The sequence below is a fragment of the Spermophilus citellus genome (assembly GCF_964194105.1).
Source record: "Spermophilus citellus genome assembly, chromosome: 15".
In the NCBI taxonomy this organism is placed as follows: domain Eukaryota; kingdom Metazoa; phylum Chordata; class Mammalia; order Rodentia; family Sciuridae; genus Spermophilus; species Spermophilus citellus.
Window position 1 is genome coordinate 67381196 of NC_138195.1, and position 27134 is coordinate 67408329.

General features: G+C 46.4%; 1 protein-coding gene across 3 annotated transcripts; it reads left to right on the forward strand.

The window, feature by feature from the left end:
* The first annotated feature begins 213 nt into the window (after nucleotides 1-213).
* Nucleotides 214-24429, forward strand: HOGA1 (4-hydroxy-2-oxoglutarate aldolase 1). Of its 3 annotated transcripts, XM_081267378.1 has the most exons (7): nucleotides 223-751; nucleotides 12024-12152; nucleotides 12324-12451; nucleotides 12846-12980; nucleotides 13247-13343; nucleotides 15115-15248; nucleotides 23407-24429. In XM_081267378.1, exons 1-7 carry the CDS (start codon nucleotides 535-537, stop codon nucleotides 23554-23556), a joined length of 990 nt encoding a protein of 329 aa, XP_081123504.1. In that variant the 5' UTR covers nucleotides 223-534; the 3' UTR covers nucleotides 23557-24429. The 3 variants fall into 3 exon arrangements, with proteins under 3 accessions (XP_081123506.1, XP_081123505.1, XP_081123504.1); XM_081267379.1 differs by lacking the exon at nucleotides 12024-12152 and having other exon boundaries at nucleotides 218-751; XM_081267380.1 differs by lacking the exons at nucleotides 12024-12152; nucleotides 12324-12451; nucleotides 12846-12980; nucleotides 13247-13343 and having other exon boundaries at nucleotides 214-751.
* The last annotated feature ends 2705 nt before the right edge of the window (nucleotides 24430-27134 follow it).

A 27134-nucleotide genomic window follows, 5' to 3' on the forward strand; every position in this document is an offset into this window, starting at 1 on the left:
ATGCTCATCCTGGCCCCTTCCTGGTGACTTCTGTCCTGTGGAGCTGTGTACAGCCAGCACAGGCCTGACACACGGCTTCCTTGGCAGGAGGAGCCTGGCAGGGGAGTGAGGCGGCTTGTTACCCGAAGCTTCTCACTTGGTGTGTGGCACCTCCCTCCCGCAGGGCAGGGCCTGGCCAGCTCAGCCAATCAGCTCCACTAGCCTCGAAACTGCCTGGAAACTGGCAGCGCTCCGGGCTTCAGGGCTGGGAATTATGGAGGAGGATGGGCTAGAGACGCCCTTTAGTGGGACCCAGGGCAGTCAGAGGGGCACTGTGACATTTCTCCAGCTGCTCCCCAGCAGAGATAAAAGGCTCTTTGAAACCTGAGGGTATTGCCCTTTACCCTAGGGCAAGACCCTCAGACTGTCCAGTGCCCACAAGGCAGGAGAGGCCACAAATTTTTAACTAGACCCATTAATCATTAATAGCAGGTAGAAAGGAGTCTACACTCAGCCTTGCTCAGGGCCGTAGAACAGCTGGGCCCCAGGCCTCCTATGGAGATGCTGGGCCCCCGGGTCTGGGCCTCTGTGAAACAGGGGCTGAGCAGGGGCCTATCCAGGAATGTGAAGGGCTGGGCCTCAGGGGATGGGAGGAAGGTGGACATTGCAGGCATCTATCCCCCTGTGACGACCCCCTTCACTGCCACCGCAGAGGTGGACTATGGGAAGCTGGAGGAGAACCTGTACAAAATGGGCACCATCCCCTTCAGAGGTAAGCAGGCCTGTCCACTGCGGGGGTGGGGAGCCAGAGACCAGGGGTGTAGATGGGTTCTGAACCTCGCCTGCCTCTGTACAGAGGCACTGAAAAGGACTGAAGTTCCTTGGTAGCTCTCAGGGCTCTTGTGGGGATTACACTGGATGACAGGTGTGAACATCCTTGTCAGCTGGGTCCCATGTGCTGATGTAAGGAAGATCATGTGGCAGCCCAGCCAGGGGGGGCGTCTCCTTTTCCTCAAAGCCTGTTTGCAAATTCTCTTCTGGGCAAAGCCTCCCTTGGCAAGAGTTAGTGCTCACTGTGCTATTTCCTCTGACTCATCTCCCCCTTTACATTGGTCTCCTCTTCTCTGAGATCAAGGATCAGATCATATTTGTGACATTCAACATGCCACACAGCTACAGTGGCATAAGTGGAAGTAGAACAAAATAGCAAAACCTGGCTGCCCTGCCCGGCTGCCCATCCATCACACAGGACAATCCCTGGACAGTACTCTCAGTAGCACTGTGTCATACATGGGAAGCTGGGGCTCAGAGACATGGTCACTGCCCAAGATCACTCAGCTGATATAGCTGGGCTGGGATTTGAATTGTCTCTAACTGCGCGGCCCATGCTCCATTTCTTTCTACTCACCCCATCACCCCTTCTAAGTCACTAGACCAGACTTTCTCAACAAGTGGCATCTGGTGGGCACCAGCTTTGGGAATGGTGTGGCACCAATCAGGCATAACTGCACATCCCTAGAATGCCCACAAGTAGGGAGCCTGAGGCAGGAGGATCACAAGTTCAAGGCCTGCTGGGCCACTTAGTGAAACCCTGTCTCAAAAAATAAAAAGGGGGACTGGGGTTGTGGCTCAGTGGTAGAGCACTTGCCTAGCATGTGTGAGGCACTGGGTTCGAATCTCAGCGCCACGTATAAACAAGTAAATAAATAAATGTCCATCAACAACTAAAAAATATATTAAAAAATAAAAAGGGCTGGGGATGTAGCTCAGTTGTAGAGCACCCTTGGGTTTAGTCCCTGGTATCAATAGAAAAGGAGTACAGAGTAACAGTTAAGACCAAGGACTCTGGTTTCCAATCACAGCTTTGCCATTGACTTACTATGGGATAATCTCTCTAAATCTCTGTTTCTGCATCTGATACAGGCAGAGTGATAATACACATATCATGGCATGGTTGGGAGAAAAATCTGAGAGAATACAAGTGAAAGCATGTTGTAAACTGTAGGGTGCTAGACATGAGAATGTATTGATTTCTATGATGATGATTAAAATAGCAGTGTGATTGGCAAAGTTGCTTTGTGACAGTGTCCAGTGGCCCAACTGAGACTCCATTCATTGCTAAGGGCAGAGGTGATGTGACCCTTCCCCAGGGGACAACAAGTGCTTTGTGGATGCCCACATTGAGCAGGGATACCATACTCTAGGTAAATATATGCTGGGGCTTATTCACAGAGAACTGCAAGTTGGGCTGTGTCTGATTCCCTTGAAGCAAAGCAGGAAGTTCCTCAGCCTCTAACAGATGATTGTGCTTCAGCTTCAAGGTTCAAGGCTGGGAGGGTGGATTTTACATCTGGTGTCTGCCTGCCACCCAGAGAACCCACAGACTATGAGAACCCTACACCTCTCCTCTGGACCCTCCCTTCCATCGACCCACCCATTCTCACAGCAGGAATAGGTGCCCTGGCTTCAGTGAATATGGCATACAGGCTTCTGCTCCTGTTGGATGCCCCTCAGCCCCTTTCCAGGGAGACAGAGCCTGAGGGAGAGGGAGTCCAGGGTCTGGAGGTAGAAGCCCTGGGAGGGACTCATGCTCTGGCCATTACAGAGACTTGAGAAATCACTTAATTTCTCTAGTCCAGTTTCCTCATTTTAGAACTGGGAGCTGAGCCTTCAGGTTCTTGGTCACAGGTTTCAACATATTCTTCTACCATGGAGCACTGGAACAGGGAACACAAAGCTGAAGTGTCTTGTCACTGCTCCCAGGACAAGACCATGTAAGCCCTAAAGTCAGTTTCCCTTGCCCTGTTCTGGAATAGACTTTGCAGTTCAATATTCAGGGGCAGAACAGGCAGCCATCACTTGTCACACTGTAAGGCATCTTCAACAAAGCCCTCTAAAGAGAAGGTGGGAGGAGCTGGGGCTATGGCTCAGTGGTTGAGCACTTGCCAAGCAAGTGTGAGGCACTGGGTTTGACCCTTAGCACCACATAAAAATAAGTAAATGAAGGTATTGTGTTCATCTACAATTAAAAAAAAAAGATTTAAAAAGAAAGAGAGAAGGTGGGAACTTGTCCTGGATGTGTCATGAACATTAGTTAGAGATTCTTCTGGAAGGTCCTATTGGAAACTATGTAGCTCTCTTTTTTTTTTTTTTTTTTAGAATTGCTAATTTGTACTGAAAATATGAATACAGAGTTTTCTTTTGAAATAAATGTTATAACCAGAGACTGGAGGGAGGGGTTGTTCAGAAGAGCCATTTGACCCTGAACTCACAGTAAACAACTTTGAAGATGGACTTTGAATTGTTGTTTCCAATTAAAGTTAGTGAACAACCACAGAGCTACTCTAGCAAAACTGGGGAGATGATGTTCCCTATAAAACTTTAAGATTGTATCTTATTCCCTCCATATGTAGAGTGGACCATGGTTTCTTGTGAAAGATAAAAAAAAGATTTTTATATATATCAAGACCATTACTCTGTTAAAGAAAATAGTTCGTTTAAAATGTCACAACTTTTACAAGCCCATTTTGGCATTTCTTCATTTTATAAATGTGCTAGATGCCTTTGGGTGGGGCATACAGTGTGGCCCAGTCCTGTTTCTACCGTGACAAGCCATGGGAATTATTCAGGATTTTGCAGGCAATTATGGAAAAGGCATCCCACCACCCATAATGGCCCCAAGAATCTGGGACGCAATGAAGTCTCCTCTCTGCTCTGCCTTCTCAGTCCACTGCTTGTCTCCCCCCATTTGTGACCTCACGTTATTCCAGAATGAGCCCCTTCCCGGGCCCTTTTCCATCTGGACTCTGCCATTAGTGTGGATGGAGCTGCAATCAGGAATGGAATGTGCTGAGCTGGCAGCAGAGATGAGCCCTGCATAGAGGCAGACACCAATCTCGGTGGGCCAAAATGAATGCCAGCCTAGCCAAGGGGTTCTTTCTACCATGACCAGTCTGACCAAGCAACCTCTGCCCTCTGGGGGCCAACAGCTGGGGAGGGAGAGAAACCAAAGATTGGAAGATAAAGACTGGAAACTAGCAGAATGGGTTACATCGGAAAAGTTGCCCTTCCACTGACTTTGAGGACAGATGCCAGGACAGGAGAAAGGACCCAGGCCTTAATGCCTACCAGGCTAGACATGAGGGATGTGGTGGCCTCCCCCGACCCCGCCCCCAGCTGCCTTCCTCACAATGGGGTTTATTGCTGAGGTGGCAGGAGGCATCCTAGGGAGGGTGCAGCAGGGCCTGCCTGCCAGACGCCCGTGGGGAGCCTGCTCTTTCAAGCATGAGCCATACCACCTGGGCTCCCCGACTGTTTCTCTTAGCTCAGCAGTGCTCTTAGCTCTGCTGCTGGGAGTAGGGTCCTGGAGCCCTTCTTGGAGTTCATCCAGCAACCATCATGCAAGGTGGTGCTGGGAACTATCCTCTTGCTTGGAGGCGGAGGCCTTATTCTGTGGACTCAGAGAAAAAGGAGAAGGAAGACCTCCACTCAGTCTCCACGAAATGAGTCACCAGAATGCCGCAAAGCGAATGACAACTGGATCAAATCTCATTTTAGCCGCCTTTCTGACGAGAAGCTGGTCTCCACCAAATGCGTCGGTGTCAACAACAATGCCTCCCAATGCTTTGGGAGTGGGAGTGGAGAGGCCAACACCACTATTCGCATGGAGACTATTACCACCAAGCAAGGAGAGGAGGGCACAGCCATGCACAGGGAGTCCTTCACCAGCAAGCAGAAGATGTGTGGGCCTTCGGTGATCAAAGAGACCCTCAAAGAATCTGGAAAATCCTCATCCACAGATGAGGCCATATGGGCTGCCGTGGTTGCTTGTACCAAGGAGATTGATACGAAGGGGCAGCGCCTGGCTAACTCTATGCTGCAGCGAGCCACAGCTTACCAGCACTCAGGCCACCTGGAGGCCAAGGATGTCACCCCAGAGGAACTGAAGGCCCTTGAGGAGGTGGAGATTAAGCTGAAAGTGAATTTCCTTGCCCAGAGGGAAGACACCATCGCTGGTGCCAACCACCCACACACTTTCCGTGGCCACAGTCACCATGGCCACCAGGGTCGTCCTGGCCACAAAAGCCAACATGGTCATCTAGTTTACCCGAGCCACCAGGGTCATCTGGGCCACCCAAGCCATCAAGGTCTTCCAGGTCATCCAAGCCACCAGAACCATCCAGTCCTCTCAAGTCACCAAGGTCTTCTAGGTCACCCAAGCCACCAGAGCCATTCAGTTCACACAAGCCAGCAGAGCCATTCAGGTCACCTAAGCCAGCAGAACCATTCAGGTCACCCAAGCCACCAGAGCCATAGTGTGCCCAGCCGCAGCCACCAAAACTGTGACTCTTGAAGGCACCTAACCATGTACCCCTTCCCCCAGCAGGGCTGGCCCACATACACAGGCCTGTTTTCCCTCCTTTTGGGAATCCTCTGGGCCCAGGGTGAGATGCTGCTGCCAAATCCCTTCTTCCTCAGGCCCCTCACAGAGATCATGAGTGGAATCTGCAAAAGAGGATGGCCTCTGATGGAGGAAGAGTTGGCAGAAGGCAAAGCACGACACACCCTGAGGTCCCTGAAGACCCACCGAGAGAAGACCGAGGAGGCAGATCCCAGGAGCAGCCAAGAGCCCCACACGATGCCAAATGCCTGGAACTGAGCCAATAAAGCCTTGTATACCCTCACTCTGAGTCCAGGGGCTCTGTGGCTGCCTGAGGTCTGGGCAGGGATGGAGGGAGAGGGCACCTTCTCCAGCAATCCTGCAATGTATGACCTGGCCTGGAGCCTCTTTACTAGGCCTGATTTGAGACTCCATTAGCAGCCTCCCCACTTTGGGGGATGAGATACCTTCAGGGGTCTCAAACCCATCAGCCTGCTGCTGCCAGGGAAGGAGGAAACAGCCAGGTATTGGGGGAGAGGGGATGAAGAGTGGGCTTTCAGAGGAGTGTGTGCCAGCCAGGTGGGACTTACTCTGGGCTCTTGGGGCTATCTCAAGTCCGGAGAATCCACACTGCAGCCCTCTCTCCCTGCCCCACCTGTTTCCGGGTGCCCATAGGGATCCGTGTTAGAACTTCCCCACGACCTAGTCCACAGTCACTGAGCTGTTATAGACAGTCTCATGTCTCCGCTGCTGGGGCTGGGGCTGGCTACTGCTGTTGTTACCAGTATGACTACTGCTCTAGCAGCCTCCTATTTTTTTTTTTTCAGTTTTTTTTTTTTAAGTATATGTCTTGCCCTGGGTTAAGTGTCAAGTCACAGCTCCATGAGGAAGGTATTAGGCTATTTTCATTTTACAAAGAAGGCATCTGGAATTCAGAGACATAACTTACCTGAGATGACGCGTAAGACATGTTGCTGGATTAGATCCCAGCTTTTCCTGAGACTCCAGCCCATGGTGACCCTTAATCCCTGCCCACGTTGCTTCGCAGTGCTCTTCCCATCAACCAACAAGACTGTGCCTCTCATGCTTATTCCTGACCTCTCTGGCACATGTCCTGACAGTTCCTCTGCCCACCAGAAAGCCCAGGACTCTTTCTGCCTCCTCTTCCTGGGGTGAATTCTCCCACCCACAACCAGGCAGTGGAAGGCAACCACCTCCCCAGCGGATCTTGAGAGGCGTCAACTACAAGGCACTCACTCCATACAGCTCTGAAATAGAAATTTCTTACCATTTGGGTCTCTTATGGATTTACCAGGGGTTCCCAGTCTGTGGGCCTCATCCTTCAGGGGCTCAGAATTCCTGCAAAGGATGGATAAATCCACAAATACCCTAAATATTGTCAACTGATTTTATAGAGCACAGTTGAGACTATTTGAATTTTTTTGAACATTACCAATAAGTGACAATATACATTTTGGTTGATATATTTAAAATATTTCATGAGAAAAATTTTAGTTGGAAAAAATGAGGTAAGTCACACTAGCAAATGTTAGAGGCTGCTACATAAACAAAAGGCAACAGAGTGATGAGGTTTGACATCTCAAAGTGATTATTTAAATACATTCACACAGCTGAGCACAGTGATGCACACCTGTAATCCCAATAACTCGGGAGGCTGAGGAAGGAGGATCACAAATTCAAGGCCAAACTCAACAATTTAGTGAGGTCCTCAGCAACTGTCTCAAAAAAGGGGGATGCTGGGGATGTAGCTCAGTGGTAAAACACTCTGAGTTCAATCCTCAGTATGAAATAAAATGCACATACAGAGATGGGGCACCATGGCTCACTCCTGTAATCCCAGTGATTTGGGAGGCTGAGACAGGAAGATGCCAATTTTAAGAGCTACTTACTAAGAACCTGTCTCAAAAAAAAAATCTTAATGATAGAGCACCCCTGTATACAATTCCCAGTTCCGGGAAAAAGATGCATACATGTATTGGTGAGATATCAAATTCCTTATTAAAAACTACTTATGGGCTAGGGTTGTAGCTCAGTGGTACAGCACTTGCCTTGCATGCATGAGGGTTCAATCCTGGGTTCAATCCTCAGCACCACATAAAAAAATAAATAAATAAAAATAAAGATATTGTGTTCATCTACAACTAAAAAATATTTTTACAAAGTTTATTATATGAAATTTCAGGTTAAGATTTTGGAATCTTAACTTAAAAAAAAGCTTCAAATTGGCAAAATTAAAAGACGTCAGTTAAAGATGGGTATGCCCACAATAATTGTCTGGTCCTGGTTCTTGTGCCATAGGTGGGTGATGTTATTGGTAGAGGCTGAGTGAGGAATGCTAAGAAATTCCCCATAATATTTTGCAACTCTTCTGTAGATCTAAAAACAGTTCAGACAATTTGAGGACATGTCAAAAAAGTTTTGTTATAGTTGTGTTACAAATAAAACATCTTCTAGGCACCAATAAATACATACTCATGGTGGGGACAGTCTTACTAGAAAAGAGACAATCAGACCACTCTAAGATACAAAGAGCAGTTGACAGTCACCAGACTCTGGCCTCAGTCAGTTGGGAGGGTGGCTGGTTTCCCAGATTAAAGCTAAATTCCACCAAAGTTCATTGGGAAATTGCTTAAGCATTTCATCAGGAATGATGTTTCTTACCTAAGAGAGATTATGAATTATATCATGCAATAAAGTTTTGCCCCCAGGCTAGGTCTGGAACAATGGTTTTTTTTTACACACAAATTATCAATACACCTCCTCGTCAAGGCACTGTGCTGCTGTGATGGAGGAGACCAGAATGAGTGAGGCAAGGTCCTTGACCTTGATGAATTCAGATAAACCAAGTGCTAGGCAAGAGCAAAATGCTGTGGAGCATAGAGTGGAGGGGAGGGAGTAAAGGCTTGGTGGCTCTGCAGTACTTGAGAGGCTTTCACTGGGGTCCATGCAGAAGGGAAGGGCGTGAGCAAATGGGCAGAGGCAGGGGAGGGGCAGTGCACTGGGAACCCTTGACCTGTGTGTTTGGGCTTTTTGCAGTGCAGAGCTGGAACCCAAGGCCTGCATGAAGGCCAGCACTGCACCAATGAGCCCTGTTGGTTAGGTTTTCATTATTGTTTTGGTTCTGGGGATTGAACCCAGGGGCGCTTTACTACTAGGGTACATACCCAGTCCTTTTTATCTTTAGAGTCAGGGTCTCACTAAATTTCCAAGGCTGACCTCAAACTTGTGATCCTCCTGCCATAAGCCTCCCTAGTCACTGGAATTACAAGCATGTGCCACTACCTCTGGCTACTGGAAGTCAGTTTTGATGTAAGGGGAACATTAAGATATAGGCAAAGGGCAGGGGAAGAAGCCAGAGAAGTGACTATGAAATTTAGAGCCAGGGAGGACTTGGGAGACCATCTGGTCTAAGTTCTCATTTTATAGGAGAGACCAGATTGAGCAATTTTGCCTAGTCCTGCATGTGGGGGTGGGATGGGGTATTGAAGGGTTCTGAGGACCTCTGCACACAGGTGTAAGCAACAGGGAAGTATGAGGCACAGCTAGTGGAGGTGCAGAGGAGAGCAGTCAAATTGGAGGGGTCCCAGGGAGACTTCCTGGAGGAGGAAGATGTTAAACCTAGAGGGCTTAACAGTGCCCAGGGGGTACTCTTTATGTGAGAAAGATTGTGATTCCCTTTTGGACACAATAGATTACCATGCTGCTTGTGTGTTCCCAGCTTCAACACCCAGTACCCTTCTCAGGCCACCCTAGCTCCCCAGAGCAGCCAGCATTATCATGGGAGCAGAAGGGGAGTATCTTCCAAACTGAGAGGGGCTCACCTTATAGCTGATGGCAGTGGGGAGTTAAAGGAACCTTTAACTCTTCCCTTCAGCACTAGCCACCTCCTTATGGCTAACGCACTTTCCCCTGATTCCATATGAAGTCAGCTAACACTAATGGAGCAGGTTCTATTCTAAGTACTTTACAAATAGCATTTTATTCCATCAAAATGACTCTCTGAGCAAAGGACTAATATTATCCCCACTTTTCAGTCCAGAAAACTGAGGTTTGGTTGAGTCATTTTCTGCAAATCTCATAGCTATGAGTGGGCCACACTGAGAATTGGTCTGCTTGTCTGACTTCAGAGCCTACACCCCTGACCACTCTACTGTCCTGCCTCCCAGCTTCTCTGTCACCCACTTTCCTCACTCCCTGATCCGTGGGGACGCTGGCCTTTTCCTGTCTGGCCCCTCTCTACCAGGCACACCAGGCCTGCAGTCGACATCCAGCCAGGAGGATGGGGGAGTCACCTGTTTACGGATTTCAAAGTGTTTTCTGATACATTTTCCTTTCTGAGCCTCTCAAACAGCCTGATAAGTTAGAATTGAAATGAGTTGTCATTTCATAGAAAAGGAAATAGAGGTGCCATAGACTGGCTCGCTAAACAGATCCCTCCCACTGAACCACACTGTCAAGGGTTCCTGGGATTCAGGTCTGGTTGAGATGTTCCCTTCCAGAGACAGGAGAGAGGGCCACCTGAGAACCGTGAGCAACGGGCCTGCTACTGCTTCCTGGGGTGCCAGACCCCACTGTCCTGCATTGAAGCCATGTCTACAGAGGGCCCAGGGGCCTTTGGAGTTGATCACTAAACGAAAGATGACAGAAGTGACTGTGGCTAGAGCATAGACCATAGCACAAGCCTGCTCTAGCCCAGGGTGACAGATGGCTTTGGCATTCATATAAGGGAAGTGGTAAGAGCTTGATCTCTAGATCCTTAGTCAAGGGTGCTGGTCCTAACATAGCCAGATCGGAGCCCACATCCAGGGCCAGCAGCTTTTGCACAGGGGTCCAACCCACAGGGACAGTACCGGGCCTTATGTAGCAAGATTCAAGGAGGCTCTTCTCTTTGGCTTCCAGCAGGACACAAAGCAATGAGTCCTCAGGAGGCGATTCAACAGAAGCTAAAAGCTGTTTGCCTCGAAATGTTCCTTGCGATGCTACCAAGGCAAAGACTCAAAATAAAATTTAAAAAGCTCACTTTCGAGTGAGGGCTGTTCTGCCAACCCACGCAATAGAGTCTAATAGTGTAGTGAACAGCACGAAAAAAGTTTTGTGGTACAAAGTTGAGTCTACATCACACTGTGTCCCCTTAAGGATGACTCACAGGAACAATTTCTCTTGGTCTCAGTGCCAGGAAACTCTGTGTTTCTCCAGAGCAGCTGCTTTTATGTTTTGGGTTCTACATATCTGTTAGCTGACCATGTTTCCCTTTTAGCTTTGACTGTCGGGAAGCTCCGTCTCCCATTTATGGCTCATCTCTCACAAATGTATGGCAGGGATTTTGGATGTCAGTGCTGGTCTCAGCTTTCTTTTCATTCTTCCAATTTTCGTTCTATTTATGAATAATCCTATTGGATCATGTGCTGTGTTTGTAACTACCTGAGTGGTTTGTTTTTTGAAATGGAATAGAGTGGAGGAGAAATAAAGGAGGAAAAGAAAAGTTACATGGGAAAACTTGGGAGGAAATAATTCTACTACTATCCCTTTCCAGTTTAGCTGAAGGGCATCAATTTAGCTGGTCTCTTATAGAAATATAATGTTGACACCTTACACCTATACCTGGTGCGTATTAGAAATCTTCAAATAATTGGTTGATAAGACAGGAAAATGCAAATGAAATATCTCAAAACAATGAGATATCACTTTTCAGCCCCCAAGTTGGCCAAAATCAGTCTGACCATACCAAGAGTTGCCATGGATGAACACTTGTAGGGACAGATCCTGAGGCTGCTGGGGTGTCCCTGATGAACCCAGGAGTGGGAAGACTCTTTTTGTCAGTCACTGTTGACCCAGGCCTCAACAAGAGAAGGAAAAACAAACTGTGGTCTGCCCATACAAGTGAACCCTCTACAGCAATTAAAATGGATGAATCACAGCCATGGGTGCTGCTGTGGACAAAGCTCAAAACATAATGGTAAATGAAAGCAACAAACTGCAGAAGGTCATATAAGCTTGGTTCTATTTCTACATTGTTTAAATTGCAAAAACCATATTATTGCCAGGTGTGGTGACTCACACCTGTATTTCCAGTGGCATGGGAGGCTAAGGCAGGAGGATCTAGAGTTCAAAGCCAGCCTCAGCAAAAGCAAGGTGCTAAGCAACTCTGTGAAACCCTGTCTCTAAATAAATACAAAATAGGGCTGGGGACGTGGCTCAGTGGTCATGTGCCCCCGAGTTCAACCTTAGTACCTCCCTCCCAAAAAACCCAAAATACCATATTATCTTGTTCTTGGGTCCATATGTATGCTGCCAGTATATAAAGGTATGAATGAGGACAATAAACACCTGAGTTGGGACAGAGAGACAAGGAAGAGGAAGGGGATCATGGGAGAGTTGCTGTGGGTGCTGGATGTGCTGTGGGTGTAGCCTCTATTACTGACTATTCTCTAAAACTTTTCACTAAAACCAAGAAAACTGATGGGAATGGGAATGCCACCATGCACCTGGTGAACGTCCTGCCGGTGTCAGGACAAGGACCAGAAGCAAAGGTGTGAAGAGCTATGGTGTTGGGGAGGTAGAGCCTGCTAGTGTTGAACACGTGTCCTGATGGGTCTAAGAGGACAGGAAGGTGTCAGTCACTGTGATGGGGCCTCTGTTGCAGGCTTTGTGGTCCAGGGCTCCACTGGCGAGTTCCCCTTCCTGACCAGCAGAGAGCGCCTGGAGGTGGTGAGCCGCGTGCGCCAGGTCATACCCAAGGACAAGCTCCTGCTAGCGGGCTCCGGCTGCGAGTGTGAGGCCAGAATACCCTGGGCCCCCCCGGGTGGCTGGGCTGTGGGGTTCAGGCTCCTTGGCTCTGGGGTCAGTTTCTGTCTTCTTGTTCTGCCTCTTCTGGGCCATGCTGAGGCCCCCTTTGCTTGGCCCAGCATGTTGACCCAAGCCTCCTTCCTCCTCCCTCCTGCAGCCACTCAAGCCACAGTGGAGATGACTGTCAGCATGGCGCAGGTCGGGGCGGATGCTGCTATGGTGGTGACCCCTTGCTACTTCCGTGGCCGCATGAACAGCGCTGCCCTCATTCACCACTACACCAAGGTGGGCACCAGTTAGAGGCTAGAGACCAGAAGGAGGCTGGCTGAGGCAGAGGCTCCTCTTCTTGTGAATGGCAGCTATGGGACATGGGTGGAATGCCACCATGTTCAAGTTGTGTGACACTGGGTGACTAGCTAACCACTCTCTGTCATTATTTCCTCCTCTCTGAAATGGGAGGAATAAAGACTTCTACCTCGTGGGTTGTTGAGGATGGAGACAGATTGTTGCTGTCATTGCTGTTTACAGTTGGGGCTTGCAGCACAGGTGGCTTAGTGTTAGGGGGTAGGCCTGTCCAGGTAGCCATGCAGTCACCCCAGCCAGGACCTGTGCAGGAAAAACTCCAATTCCAAGGGCCTGGGCTGGCTGCCCTCTCCCCATTTTTCTCTGTACCCCTCAGGTTGCTGACCTCTCTCCAATCCCCGTGGTGCTGTACAGTGTCCCAGCCAACACGGGGCTGGACCTGCCTGTGGATGCAGTGGTCAAGCTTTCCCAGCACCCGAATATTGTGGGCATGAAGGACAGTGGTGGTGACGTGAGTGGCAGCAGCTCCCTGGCTGGGCACCCTCCTCTTTGTCTGGACCCTGGTATTTCAGCCACCACCTTCAGGGAAGCTCTGAGATCTGTGTTATTCCTGGGCTCCTGTTGGGCTTCTCTGTTGCATGTGCTTTCTGGGGCATTGTCTGTACTCAAAGGCATCTCTCTGAGAACTGAACTGTCATTCTGCAACATCTGCCCAGCTCATCTAGGTGGGAGGTTGAGGTCCTGGGCTCAGCTCTCACACCAGGTTTGCTATTGCAGGTGACCAGGATTGGGCTGATCGTTCACAAGACCAGCAAGCAGGATTTCCAGGTGTTGGCTGGATCGGCGGGCTTCCTGATGGCCAGCTATGCCTTGGGTAGGCCACCCGCTGCTCTAAACTGTCATGGGTGACCAATTAAGCAGGAAAACTGGGAGTAAGACTGGGTGGTTTGTCAGAAACTTGGCCACCCTGCTTGCTTGTTTGAACCTGAATGCTTGAGAGTGACTTTGTTGGGTGGAGGGGGCGGCTATTTGCAATCCCTGGCCCGAAGTTTGTACAAAGTCCCCATGCTTAGATGACAACTTTAGCTCCTTTAACCTCATCTTGCAAATAGTTCTATGAAGGCAGAGATCTTGAGGTTTCCCCTCTAGGACAGAAGTCCACTTTACTCCCTGCTTAATCCCAGGCCAGAGTGAACTGTCAGACCTGCAGGGTTGGGTCAGGGATCTTCAGCTGCTTGAGCAGATTCTTTTTTTTTTTTTTTTTTTGTATAGGGATTGAACTCAGGCACTCAACCATGGAGCCACATCCCCAGCCCTATTTTTCGTATTTTATTTAGAGAGAGGGTCTCGCTGAGTGGCTTAGTGCCTTGCCATTGCTGAGGCTGACTTTGATCCTCGTGGTTCAGCCTCCCAAACCCCTGGGATTGCAGGCATATGTCACTGTGCCTGGCTGCCTGAGCAGATTCTATCCCCGTCAAGGATACTAGGGATGTCACTTAGATAAACTACTCTTGTCTGTTTTGGATCAAAGTTCTTTGGTTCAAGTGGGGCCTCGGCCACGAAAGGAAGGGGGTATGATGGCAGCGTCTTTTCCCTTCAGCAAAAGGCCCATGGATTCAGCTTTGAGCAACTTTTCCAGTACTGCAAGGGGCAACACTGGGTCCTATTCCCTCTGATCTCTGCAGACTTTGGCTTGCTGTCTAGGTCCTGGCACACCCCCAATCTGCAGTGCAGGGGAAGAAGGGGGAACCTACTTCCTCCTCCTTCCTGAGAGTGGGGTGAATGGGAAAGAGCACAAGCTCTGGAGGTGGGATTATCTGAGCTAAAATCTCAACTTTGCCATTTATGAATCAATAAGGGAAAGGCACTCAACCGCTCTGGGCATGAGTTTCTACTTTATAAAGTAAAAGGAAATGAAAGCATCCCCCTTCCATTGGCTAGAGTGCCTGGTACATACTAGGTATTCTATAAATGGCAGCTGTATTAGCTCATTCCAAATTGTCTCTACTCTTTCCTTTTGAGGACACTGTGCTTAGTGTCATTTCTAACTAGACTCAGAATCATGCTCAGAGGCTGCAGATGTGGCAGAGCTTTCAGGGATCACAGCCAACCCATTTTCCTTGCTTAGATAAGAACAGAGGATAAGAGAGATTCTGTGACTTGTCCAAGATCATGCAGCCAGCGGAAGGAAATATGTGGTCTCCTAACCCTGTGCCCAGAGGTCTTTCCACTCCTCCACCCCAGTTTGAATTTACAGGGGGAAGGAGATTTCAGAAGAGCACCGGTGCCCAACCACTCCAGTCCTCCCAGGCCTGGTGAATCAGGGGCCGTTGGAGGAATTCTGGAGGTGTCATCCAGCCAGGGTGACCTGGCTCTGGGAGATGGTAGCTGGATGCAAGGGAGAAACTGTCCTTGAGCTATTCCCTGCTCCTCAGACAGCTGAGCAGCTCTTGGCCTGTGGGCTTCCATTTTGAATATACAGGCAGCCTTTCTCTCTGGAAATATGTACTCTGCACTCGCAGAACATGCCTTTGACGAGGCCAACAGGAGCACAGAAATCTAGATCCTATGTCCCCAGAATGAAGAGGTTGGGATTCTCTGTGGGAAGTGGCTGTGGCTGATGTTCTTTATCTTGCTCTGGGCAGGAGCTGTGGGGGGCGTGTGTGCACTGGCCAATGTCCTGGGGGCCCAGGTGTGCCAGCTGGAGCGACTCTGCCTCACAGGGCAATGGGAAGCTGCCCAGAAGCTGCAGCACCGTCTCATTGAACCCAACGCTGCGGTGAGCTCTCCCAGCCAGGGGCAGCAGGGGAGGGGCTCTGTATTCTCATTGAAGAGGGAGTCCAGGCTAACATTCCCTCCACCCCTGCCCCATCCCTGCCCTTTCAGAAAGACTTTTTATTTAGAAAGTGTGGGAACTTCTTGTGCCTCCCCAGAAAATATTGGCTGCAGACAAAGTTGAGCCCTGTTGCTTACGTATGCATTAGAATTCCTCTGGAGGCTTACACAAAAGTCCTAATTCCTTGAATATGAATTAAAACAAGTGTCCTGTGTATTACAACTCAAGCAATCCTGGGACCATACTAAGAGATACACTGCCTTAGAGAGTGGTCCATGAGTCTTTAGGTCAGCTTTTCAGGGACCAGATCTTAAAAATCTGAATGATTAGGAGTCGAAAAGAGAAGTTGGAAGGTTGATGATGTTCAGAACCCTGATTTCCCAGGAGAGTTCTGTCTTCAATAATCTATTCTGCAATCAGACTGTGTGCCCCAATTCTATGTTGGGTGAGTCAAGGAGAAGAATGTAAGATGGACTGATTGTCAAGATCAAAGCCATTTTGAAGTTTGAGGCAAACAGAAAAGTGTGTGCCTCACTATATATATATGCTTTTAATATATATTTTAAATTAAACTTTTAATCTTGAGACAATACAGTTTTAAGAAATAATACAGAAAGATCCAACTTTCCTCCAATGGTAACATCTTACAAATCTATAGAATAATTTTACAATATTGGATAAGATATACTATATTTGAAGTTGATACAGTCAACTTCAAGTTGATACCATCACCACAAGGATCCCTCCTGCTACCCTCTTACAACCATGCCTACTCAGCCCCGTTCCCACTCCTTCCTTAACTCCTGGTGACTCAAATAATGTTCACCATTTTTATAATTTTGTCAGTTCTGTAATATACTATTTGGTAGCATTCAAGACTATACTATATGGAAACATAGTATATAACTTTGGGGGATTGACTTTTTTCACTCAACATTATTTCTTGGGAGATTCACCCAGGTTGTTGCCTATATCAATAGTAATTCTGAGTAGTATTCTATGGTATGTCTGTACCTCAGCCTGTTTAACAATTCACCCTTTGAAGGGGGGTTGAGCTGTTTCCAATCTTTGGCTATTAAAAACTGCCATGAGAGCTGGTCACAGTGGTACATACTTGTAATCCTAGCTACTCTGGAGATTGAAAGAAGAGAGCCAAGATTTTGAGGCCATCTGGGTGTGGTGGTGCATTCCTGTAATCCCAGCAGTTTGGGAGGCTGAGGCAGGAGGATCACAAGTTCAAAGCCAGCCTCAGCAATTTAAAGAGGCCCTAAACAACTTAGTGTGACCCTGTCTCAAAATAAAAAAAATAAAAAGGGCTGGGGATGTAGCTCAGTGGTTAGGTACCCCTGGGTTCAATCACCAATACCCGTCTCCCTGCCCCCCCCCCCACCGAAAAAAAGATTCTGAAGCCAACAGGGCATCACAGTCAGACCCTGTCTCAAATAAACGAACAAACAAAAACTGCCATGAACATATGTGTACAGGTTTTTGTGTGACCGTAAATTTTTATTATTTTTCTAGGATAAACACACAGCAGTGCAATTAATGGGCCATAGATGATGGTTGCGTGTTTAGTTTTTTAAGAAATTGCCAAACTATTTTCCAGAGTGGCTATATCCTTTTACATTTGCCCTCCTGTGAAGGTCTGTGTGATCCAGAGTCTCTGCATCCTCACCAGCATTTGGTATTATGGCCATTTTTTATTTTAGTCATTCTGATAGGGGTGTAGTAACACCTTATGGTCTAAATTTGCACTTCCCTGGTAGCTAATGACATGGAACATCTTTTCATGTATTTATATCATAACCTCTTCACTCAAATACTTTTTCCCCCTCTCTGGTGATACTGGGGTTTGAATCCAGGGTCTTCCACAGGTAAGCAAGCACTCTACCGCTGAGCTGCACCTCCAGCCCTTTTGATTTTGAGACAGAGTCTTGCTAAGTTGCCCAAGCTAGCCTCAAACTTTTAAATTCCTGCCTCAGCCTCTGGAGTCCTTGGGATGATGTGCCTCCCTTTGCCTGTTTTCTAATTGGATTGTTTGGGCTTTTCACTGTTGAGTTTTGCAAGTTCCTTGTATTTTTTAGATACTAGTCCTTTGTTGGAGATGTGATTTGTAAACATTTTTCCCCCAGTCTGTAGCTTGTCTTTTCATTCTCCTTATAGTATTTTTTTTTTTGCCAAGCAAAAGTTTTAGATTTATCAGTGCTGTCTTTTATGAATCATGCTTTTGTTGTCAAATCTAAGAATTCTTTGCTTTGAACTAGAATGTGAAGTTTTTCTCCTATCATTTTTCCTAAAAGTTTTATGTTTTCAAGTTTATGACCCATTTTTGAGTTCATTTTTGATTAAAATGTGAGTCTTGGGTCAAGTTTCCTTTCCTTTCCTTTTCTTTTTTGGCCTATGGATATCTATTTGCTCCCCACCAATTGTTGGAAAAGCTGTCTTTCCTCCATTGAATTGAATTGCTTTTGCACCTTTGTGGAAAATCAATGGGGCATATTTGTATGGGTCTATTTCTGGGCTCTTTATTCTTTCCATTGATCTATGGGTCTATCCCTCCACAATACCACTCAGACTTGATTGTTGTAGCCACACAAGTCTTAAAATAAATCTTATAATAGACTAATGCCTCCCACTTTGTCCCTCCCCCCGCAAATTGTTTTAGCTAGTCTAATTCCTTTGTCTTTCCATATAAATGGAATTTTGTCTATCTACAAAAGAATCTTGTTGAGATTTTGATAGCAATTTTGTTCAACCTGAATAACACTCTAGGGATGATTGATACCTTCACTATGTCATCTTCTAATCCCTGAGCACGGTGTGAGGCTCTATTTATTCAGATCTTCTTTGATTTATTTCTTCAGTATTTTGTAGTTTTCAGAAAAAAAGTCCTGTGCATATTTTGAGAAATGTATACTTAAGTAGTTCATATTTTTGAGTGATCAAAAATGTATTTTATTTTTAATTTTTTATTTGCTTTGGTACTAGGGATTGAACACAGGGGTACTTCCCTACCCTTTTTATTTTTTATGTTGAGACAGGATCTCTGTTGCTTAAAATCTAAATTGCTGAGGCTGGACTTGAATTTGCAATCTTCCTGCCTTATCCTCCCAATTTGCTGGGATTACAGGTGTATGCCATTGTGCCCAGCTAAAATGGAATTGTACTTTTAATTTCACTACCCAACTGGTTAATACTAGCTTTTAGAAATATAATTTTTGCAGTTCTATCTTACATCCTGTGAATTTGCTGAACTCCTAGTTCTAGGAGATTTTGCTTTATAGATTTCTTACATAGACACTCAGATCATTTACAAATAAGGATGGTTAGTGACTTCCCTTCCGTTCTGTATGCCTTGTATTTCTTTTCTTGCCTTATTGCATTGACCAGGACTTCCTGCAGAGTGGGAACTGAGTGGTGAGAGCAGACATTCCTTTCTTGTTCCTGATCTTAAGGGAAAGAAAACATTCAGTCTTTCACCATTAAGTTAAATGTCAACTCTAGGGTTTTTTAAAAATTATTATTATTATTTTTTCAGCTCTAGGTTTTTATAGATCATTTTTATCAAGTTGAGGAAGCTCCCATCTATTGTAAGTTTTTTAAGACTTTTATAAAATCATGAATGGGTGTTGAAATTTTGTCAAATGATTTTCTGCACTGATTGACAGGATCATGTGACTGCTTCTTCTTTAGCTTGTTAACATGGTGGATTATATAAAGTAATTTTCAAACGTTTGGCACAGATTTGCTTCCTTGGAATGCACCTCACTTAGTCATGGTGTTTAATTCTTTTGATACATTATTGAATTTCACTTTCGAATATTTTGTTAAGGATTTTTGTGTCTGTATTCACGAGGAATATTGGTTGTTGGTCTGCAATTTCCTTTTTCCTTTTTTGTTTAGCCTTAGTTTAGCCTTTGTTTAGCCTCTGGTTTTGGTATCAGGGTAAAAATAGTTTGCTAAAATGAATTGGGAAGTGTTCCCCCCTTCTCTGTTTTCTGAAAGAGGCTGTATAGAATTGGTACTATATTCTTTAATTTGTAGAATTCTCTAGTTGAAACCATAGACACTTGTGGATTTCTTCTTTGGGAGTTAAAAAAAAAATTATACCTCTTTGGTTGGGGATGTAGCTCAGTTGTACACTAGGCTTCTACAGATTTGGCTTGAAGGGTGAAGAGTCTCTCTTCTGCCCTCACATGCCCTCACCTGTGTGTCTGGTGGGCGAGGGGAAGGAGTGGCAGAGGGGAAGCACTGGGTGGTCTGCTTATGGGTGGCAGTGATCAAAGTCCTGACTCTCCTCCACTAGACCTCTTTGACACCATCCATCTTGAGTGATATCAGACTGGAAGTTCAGGCTTTGCTGGCCTGGTTGGGGTGGGGCCACAGTGTACTCTGCGATGTTTGGCTAGAATAGAGAGTAGTAGTTTCTTGCAAGTTTTCCATTTTGCTGGACTGCCCCTTTCCTGGTCTTTTGGCTGGAGACAACTGGCTTTGTTGGGACTTCTGTTGTCCATGTCCAATGGTGTTTCATAGTTGCTGCCTTCAGTTCCAAGCGTGGGCCCGCAGACTCACCACTGTGCTCCGCCTGGGGCTGAGGTCCCTGGTTGGTCTTCCTTCTCTCAATCCTTCAGAGTCTCATGTGTGTTTTTATATAATGTCCAGGGTTTTTAGTTGTACTTATCAAAATAATAGGGACAAGTACATTTATTTCATCTTCCAGGAAGTGGAAATTTTTTTTTCCTAAAAAAGGGGTTCCCTCTGGCCACCAGAACATTAAAGTAGTTGAAAAAATATATTGCAAAGTGGGTATATAAAAACTCACAGCATTATTTTAGGTTTAATTATTTTATATATACCAAAACACAATTTATTATAATTTTACTTTCCTGGTTTATTGAAAGAAAACTCACTAAAACTTTTTCCCCCCACATCTACTTCTATGGGGGGGACATTAAAAACAAACAAAAAATATGTACATAGGAGTTCGCATGTTTACTTTTGACTCATGCTAAAATAGGGTAGGGCTCTATTTGAGTTCGTGTTGAAACTTTTCATGATAGATTTTTGCATTGAGGGTTTTTTTTTTTTTCTGTTACTGGGGATTGGACCCATGGGTGCTTTACCACTAAGTTACACCTACAGCCCTTTTTATTTTTTCTTTTGAGAAAGGGTCCTGATGAGTTGCAGAAGCCCCAGACTTCTTCTTCTTCTTTTTATTTTTATGGTACCAGGAATTGAACTCATCAGCACTTGACCACTGAGCTGCATTTTCATCCCTATTTTGTATTTTATTTAGAGACAGGGTCTCACTGAGTTGCTTTTTGCTGAAGCAGGCTTTGAACTTACACCTCAGCCTCCAGAGCTGCTGGGATTTATAGGCATGTGACACTGTGCCTAGCGGAGGCCTCAAACTTGAGATCCTCCTGCCTCAGTCTCTTGAATCACTGGGATTAGTGGTGTGCACCACTGCTCCTGGCTTGGTTTTGATTTTTTAAAAAATATTGTGTTGGGCCAGGCATGGAGATGCACACCTGTAATCCCAGTGTCTCCTGAGGCTGAGGTGGGGTGATGGCAAGTTCAAGTCCAGCCTCAGCAACTTAGTGAGACTATGACTCAAAAAAAGAAAAAAGAGTTGGGATGTGGCTCAGTAGCAAAGTGCCTCTGGGTTCAATCCCCAGTGCCAGGAAAAATAAATTGTGTAGCTCTGTAATGAAGCACATTTCTAGCATGTTCAAGGTCCTGGGTTTGAGGGTTCGATCTCCAGTGCCACCACCAAAAAAAAAAAAAAAAAAAAAAAAAAAAAAAAAAAATTAGATCACAATATCTTAATCTTGATTATTGAGTTTTGTTTTGTGTTTTTTGTTTGCTTTGTTTTGTTTTTCTGCTTTTCCTTAAGTTTGGCATGGAAGGCACACAGTAGTCCTAGGCTGTGTGTTACAGGCACTTTCAATGGTGCTTTGTTTGGTAAAATGGAGGGCAGGTTCCAGACCTTCCTCAGCTTGTATCCTTACCTCAAAAGAGCAGATTAACTCAGCTTTAGAGAAAGGACGCCTGAGGAGGAAAGCATGAGTCTTCCTGTATGGGAATCTTCCCTGGGATCAGCCATTCTAAAACCACAGAAATGAGTGCCTTTCAGCTAAGCCCATGGGGCACAGGCTGCCCTGAACATAATGGACACTCCACTGGGGTGGGGCCTCAGCTTTTCCCACTCCCAACCATCTATGAAAGAGAAGGTTCCAGAACCTGCATTCCCTAGGACAGAAAAAGGAGGTGATGCTTCCTGGGACTCTGGGGACTGATCTAATATTAGTGGTGATTTTCTCATCTGGTCCTTGTGACATCTCTATGGGTAGGTGTAGTTATCGACTTGTTTTACAGACAAGCAGCTCGGGTTCCCCCTTGGGAAGATAGGAGATCCAGCTGCCAACCCAACTCTCTGCATGCAGTCCACTTACCCCATCTTGCTTTATCCTCATGCTGTGTGCTCTCCTGTGCCAGCTCTGGGCACACACTCAGGAATGCCTGGAACACCTTGCCACTGCCTGGGCTGTAGGCTCAGACACCCCAAGAGCAGCCTGATGTCACTCTATTGCCCTGCCCTGATCGAATGCAATGTTCTTCCTCTACCTCCCCACCCCCAGCCCTCCTCCTGCCCATGGCTATATTTAGGACTTTCTGTGGTCTTTAGCACCAAACAGCTGGCCCTTTTCTGGGCCTGAAGAGGGTATGCCAGCATTCCAGAAAAACATGGTAGAAACAGAATTTTTCCCAGGTACCACTTAATTTCATCTCTTCCCCTAGTTTTTTTTCCAACTAGAGAAGTTTTGGGTAAAAGACCAGACTGTTAGAACATCATGGGTAGGACTAGGCCTTGCAGGAGAGTGACTTACTACCCATCCCAAGAAAAAGCCTGGGCTTGCTAAAGCCTACTGGCCTCTAGTGGTAAATAGTTACTTCTACCCCAAACAACCTCACTATTCTTACCCTTCATAAAGCCCATACTTCTAAGATGTTGCCTTCCCTCCAAATAAAAGCTATTTCTTCCTTCCATCCTTCTTTCCTTCCTTCTTATACTATGGATTGAACCCAGGGCCACAATACCACTAGTCACACACTTGTACTCGGCTCCTTTAATTTTTATTTTATTATTTTATTTTACTAGGAGTTGAAACCAGGGGCACTTTACTACTGAGCTACATCCCCAGCCCTATTTACAACTTTTTTTTTTGAGACCAGGTCTCACTAAGTTTCTTAGGGCCTCAATAATTTGCTGAGGTTGGCCTTGAACTTGTGATTCTCCTGCCTCAGCCTCCTGAGTTGCTGGGATTTCAGGCATGCACCCTTGCACCCGGCCTCATCTAACACTTTTGATCATATAAAGTAACATGTAGCTATATCAAAAGCAAAGAGACTTGATGCTTCATTTATTCTGTAAAATGTCATGCATCCTTTTAAATTAGGACAAAAGTGTTAGGTCCCCTACTATAACAGATAAGCCTTTAGAGATCATGTTGTCTAGCCCCTTCATTTTTTGGACAAGAGAATTTGCTCAGATAAGAAAATAACATAGAGTTTTACAACAAAACTTCTTTGAACAATGATGGATTGTTATTCCTGTGAAAGCATTTAAACAGGGCCCTGGAGGAGCTATGGGTGGATGGGGACCCTGATGCCAGGGGTAAGGGTCTGGTTATGCCTGAAGTTTCCTCCTAATTCCTAGGCCTGATGTGACCAGATCAGGCTCTGGGAACTGGGATGCAGACTGGTGATGCACTAGTGCCTAGTCTTTACTGCCTTCTCCCATCCCAGCTTAAAGGCTAGATGCCACTCTCCTTCATATTGGGATGGATTTTTTTCTCCTAAAACCAAAAGAGGCATTTTCCTTGCTCAATCCAAGGTTTTTGCACTTTTCCATTACAGACCTGCTTTCTGGTCTCTAAATCTGGATTCCCAATCTATCCTGGGTGCCACACATTTGGTAGTTTCTTTACAGGGGAAGGAGAGTGGGAACCCCAACTGTCTGAAAGTGACAGGTCTCTGGGTACTGGGTAGGTGTTTGCACGGCATTCCACAGTCTCTTCTAACAGACCCTGCTTCTCAGGTGACCCGGCGCTTTGGAATCCCAGGGCTGAAGAAAACCATGGACTGGTTTGGCTACTATGGAGGACCCTGTCGCGCCCCCTTGCAGGAGCTGAGCCCTGCGGAGGAGGAGGCTCTGCGCCTGGATTTCAGCAGCAATGGCTGGCTCTGAGGGCAAGCAGAGTACGCTGAGGCCTGCGTCATCTCAGTCTCCTGCCTGGTCCCATAGCCTTAAGAGGAGCAGCAAGCATCAGGGGGGAGAGGCTTCTCTTCCACTTTCTCCTCCAGGTGGCTTGTACTAGGCACCTCCATGCAATCTCCTTTTCTCAGAGTCTGTGACTCTCACATTCGTATCTTAGATGCTGAGTCTCTAGAGACTTTCAGACTAGGAAGGAGCAGTCTTGATCTTTTTACTGTGAATGCTTTCCTCTGTCCTAAGTCTCATAAACTAGGGAGCCCATGGGAAGGGCAGGGGGGCAACTGGACAGTATGGACAACTACTTAAATTGGAGTCTACGAACCTGAGTCTAGCACAATGTGGCTGGAAGTCAGGGCTATGCCTAAGCACCCAAGTTCTGATTCCTTCCAGAGGAAGTACCAGGTTAGAAAACCTGAACAGGAAGGTGTTGCTGGTCTTTGAAAGGCTCCCAAGCTGCATTCTAGCCACAAAGCCCTTTCCTAAATCTATTTTCATTTATTTCATATTCTTGTCTCTAGCTTTGATTTCCATCACTGAGTGCCCAGTGGCTTGTCAGATTGGTAAACAATGACACCTGGTGGACAAGCAGGGGTCTGCGTTCATTCTAGAAAACATTCTGACCAGCCCAGTTCTGAAACACTAGGGAGAGGGACTTGCCCTGAGACAGGGCTATCCTCTTGTCTATAGGCATCATACTTTTTTCTGGGGGGTGGGGGCAGTACCGGGGACTAAACCCAGGGCAAGTGTGCTACCACTGAGCTCCATCCTCATCCCCAACACCCTACTTTTATTATTAAAAATAATCACTTTATTACTATAATAATAAAGTTTAACAAGTAAAACCAATGTGGCTATGTACTAGGTTTCCTGGTCAGATGTCAAGAACCTTCCTGGAGGAACTCAAGTCTTTAACAGTCTGCCTTTCACAATACTGAGCAAAGAGCCATTAGATCTGTGGTGGCCTAGGAACTCTTCATGATTTCAAATGGGAGACTATAAGAGTTGAAAGGGTGCAAGTAAATTATTTAGAAACACCAAAATCATAGAGGGTGCTTTCTTCAAAATGTTTAACGCTTTTCAGTGGTTATATATGGAAAACCAAGTACTTTTTAAAAATTACTGACAATAACCTTCAACTGAAACTGGCCATCTGATGTCATTCAAGCTTGAAGCTTTGGCTGCTGGGTTTCTCACAGGCACCTTCTAGAGGAGTTGGGCTCAGAGAATTGGGTTTAGGGTTGAGGGAAAAATGTGAGGGCTAGGGAGGAAGGCTGGTGGACGGGACCTCTATTGCTTCAATATGCCTGGGTTTAAGTGCCCAGTCCTTACTGCTCCTAGTGTCCGTGGGACCTTGTGGAAGCCACCTACCTTCCCTGAGCATCTGTAATACAGGATAATAATCATACCTTCCTCCCAAGACTGAGTAACAGCAGGTATGTAAAGGGGTAACATTGTCGTGTTCCCAGTGACTTAAACACTCAGGGATCACTCCAGGGGACTGGGCTGCACCAAATAACCACACAAGAGACAGAAATACCTTTTTCTTTGAGGGTGCTGTGACGACTCCTCTGACCTTAGGGGTCTGCAGAAAGAGAGAAAGCTGACCCCTTTTATTGAGGAGAAGCCATTCAAATGAGGCAAGGGGTCAGGTTTCAAGGGGCTGAGTCTAGCTTCATGATGTCTGCTGTCAGCAGGTTGACTGACATCTAGTAGGCCTCACCCAAGGGCAGAGTAAGAGAGGGGACACACAAAGGGTGTTTCCATGGAACATTCTATCCCAAACAGGGCAAGGGGTAATATCACAAAGGAACAGGTGAGCGTAGCTCAATCCCTGGGGATGTAGGAAGTTACGCCCATGCATGAAGACACATTGCGTTAAGATCAGGGCTTCAGTTACTTAAACAACTAGATCATGGGGTGACCGACAGTACCACACTGATCAGGAGGGGAAGCAAATGCTGGTCACATGCTATGTCGGCCTCCCACATAACATGGTGGGGGAAGTTCTGTCGCTCTAGTGTTGCAGAGACAGGGAAACCCAGATATGAGGTGACATGACTAAAGTCAACCAGCAGGCCTGGCAATAATGGTCTCAGGCCTTGCACACTCTGATGTTCAGGGTGAGAGGAGGCCTATGGAAAGGGAGTTGGAATCAGAAAGACCGTGATAGAAATTCCACCCAGCTCTACTTATCCATTCACCACTCTGGGCAACTTAATCTTGTCTGATTAAAAAAAAAAAAAAGGTTCATACATTCTACTCTGCAGACATTCTGAGAATTAGGTGATGTTTTATATAGTACAGCTGTCAGTTCCAAGCCCCACACTGATTTAACTTTTATAAAGAACAAATGTGTTGGTATTCATGAGGATTCGGGGCAAGAAAGTCATAGAAACAAAGTATAGGCAGATCTGCTGATTTGTTTATTTCTATGAACACCTGATTCTACAATACAGTTCACAGAATAAATAGAGGCACACGGTTATAATTTCCACCATAGTCTGCTGTTGAGGGAGATTTGGTGTGAGGATGGGAGCTGGGGGTGTGTCTGGGTCCTGTGGTAACTGGAGGCCTCATGATGAACTGTATAGGGATTCCACCTTCCAAAATCTGACCAAGGCCTGAAGGTCAAGGCTCTTGGTGGGAGAGTCATAGCAAGTCAAATTCGAGGAACAGCCAATGCTTTTAGTTCACCACAGTCCCAGGGTGGGTGTGAGTCTACCTACACCCAGGGGTGTAGGCGAGTCTGATCTACCACCTACAGGGAAAGAACTATGTCGATGCAGGCCTTCCCCAGCACTTAGTCCACTCCCCAGGAAGGCCTTGAGGCTGGATATGTCTGCCCCTTGACCTGGAGTGAGTAATGAATACAACTTATGAGGTTACTATTACATCAGTTTCTTTCTTGACTATACCACAAAGGGATTCTGTCTGATAGACTCTAAGGACGGAGAGACACAAATGGAGATTGGAATATATGCCCTAACTCAGGTAAGGAACATGACTTGTAAAGTCAAGAAAGAAGAAAACAACACTCTTACCAGATCCTTCACAGGGGAAATAAGCAGACACAAAGACTAGTCTGATCAGACAAAGTTGGAGCCTGGAGCCAGGATTCAAACTGCACTGAATGAGGGGCTCATGTACAGAGAAGTTCTGGCCCGACTTTCACAGGGTCACTGTACTGTCTATCTTGTACCTCATTTTTGCCAGGGCAGCACCCAGCATTGGCCCTAAGTGGGGGCTAGGGTCATGTGCCCAAACATAGGCAGAATGAGGAGATTCTGAATCACTTGGCAGTAAATGGAGTGAAGGCTGCAGCCACTCTGTACTGGGTAACCCCAGGTCTCAGGAACAGGAAATGTCGACAGGTAAGAAAACACAGCTCCTGTCTTCAGCAAATAAGCATCAGGAAAAGACAGAACTGCTAACCACTGCGGGGTCTTTGGGCCAAAATCCTTAGCACTTTCTGTGATCAAATTGCTGATTGGCAGGTGATGGGGCACATCACAGGCTTTGGCTCCGTGGTCATCCTCATCTCGTCTGAGATC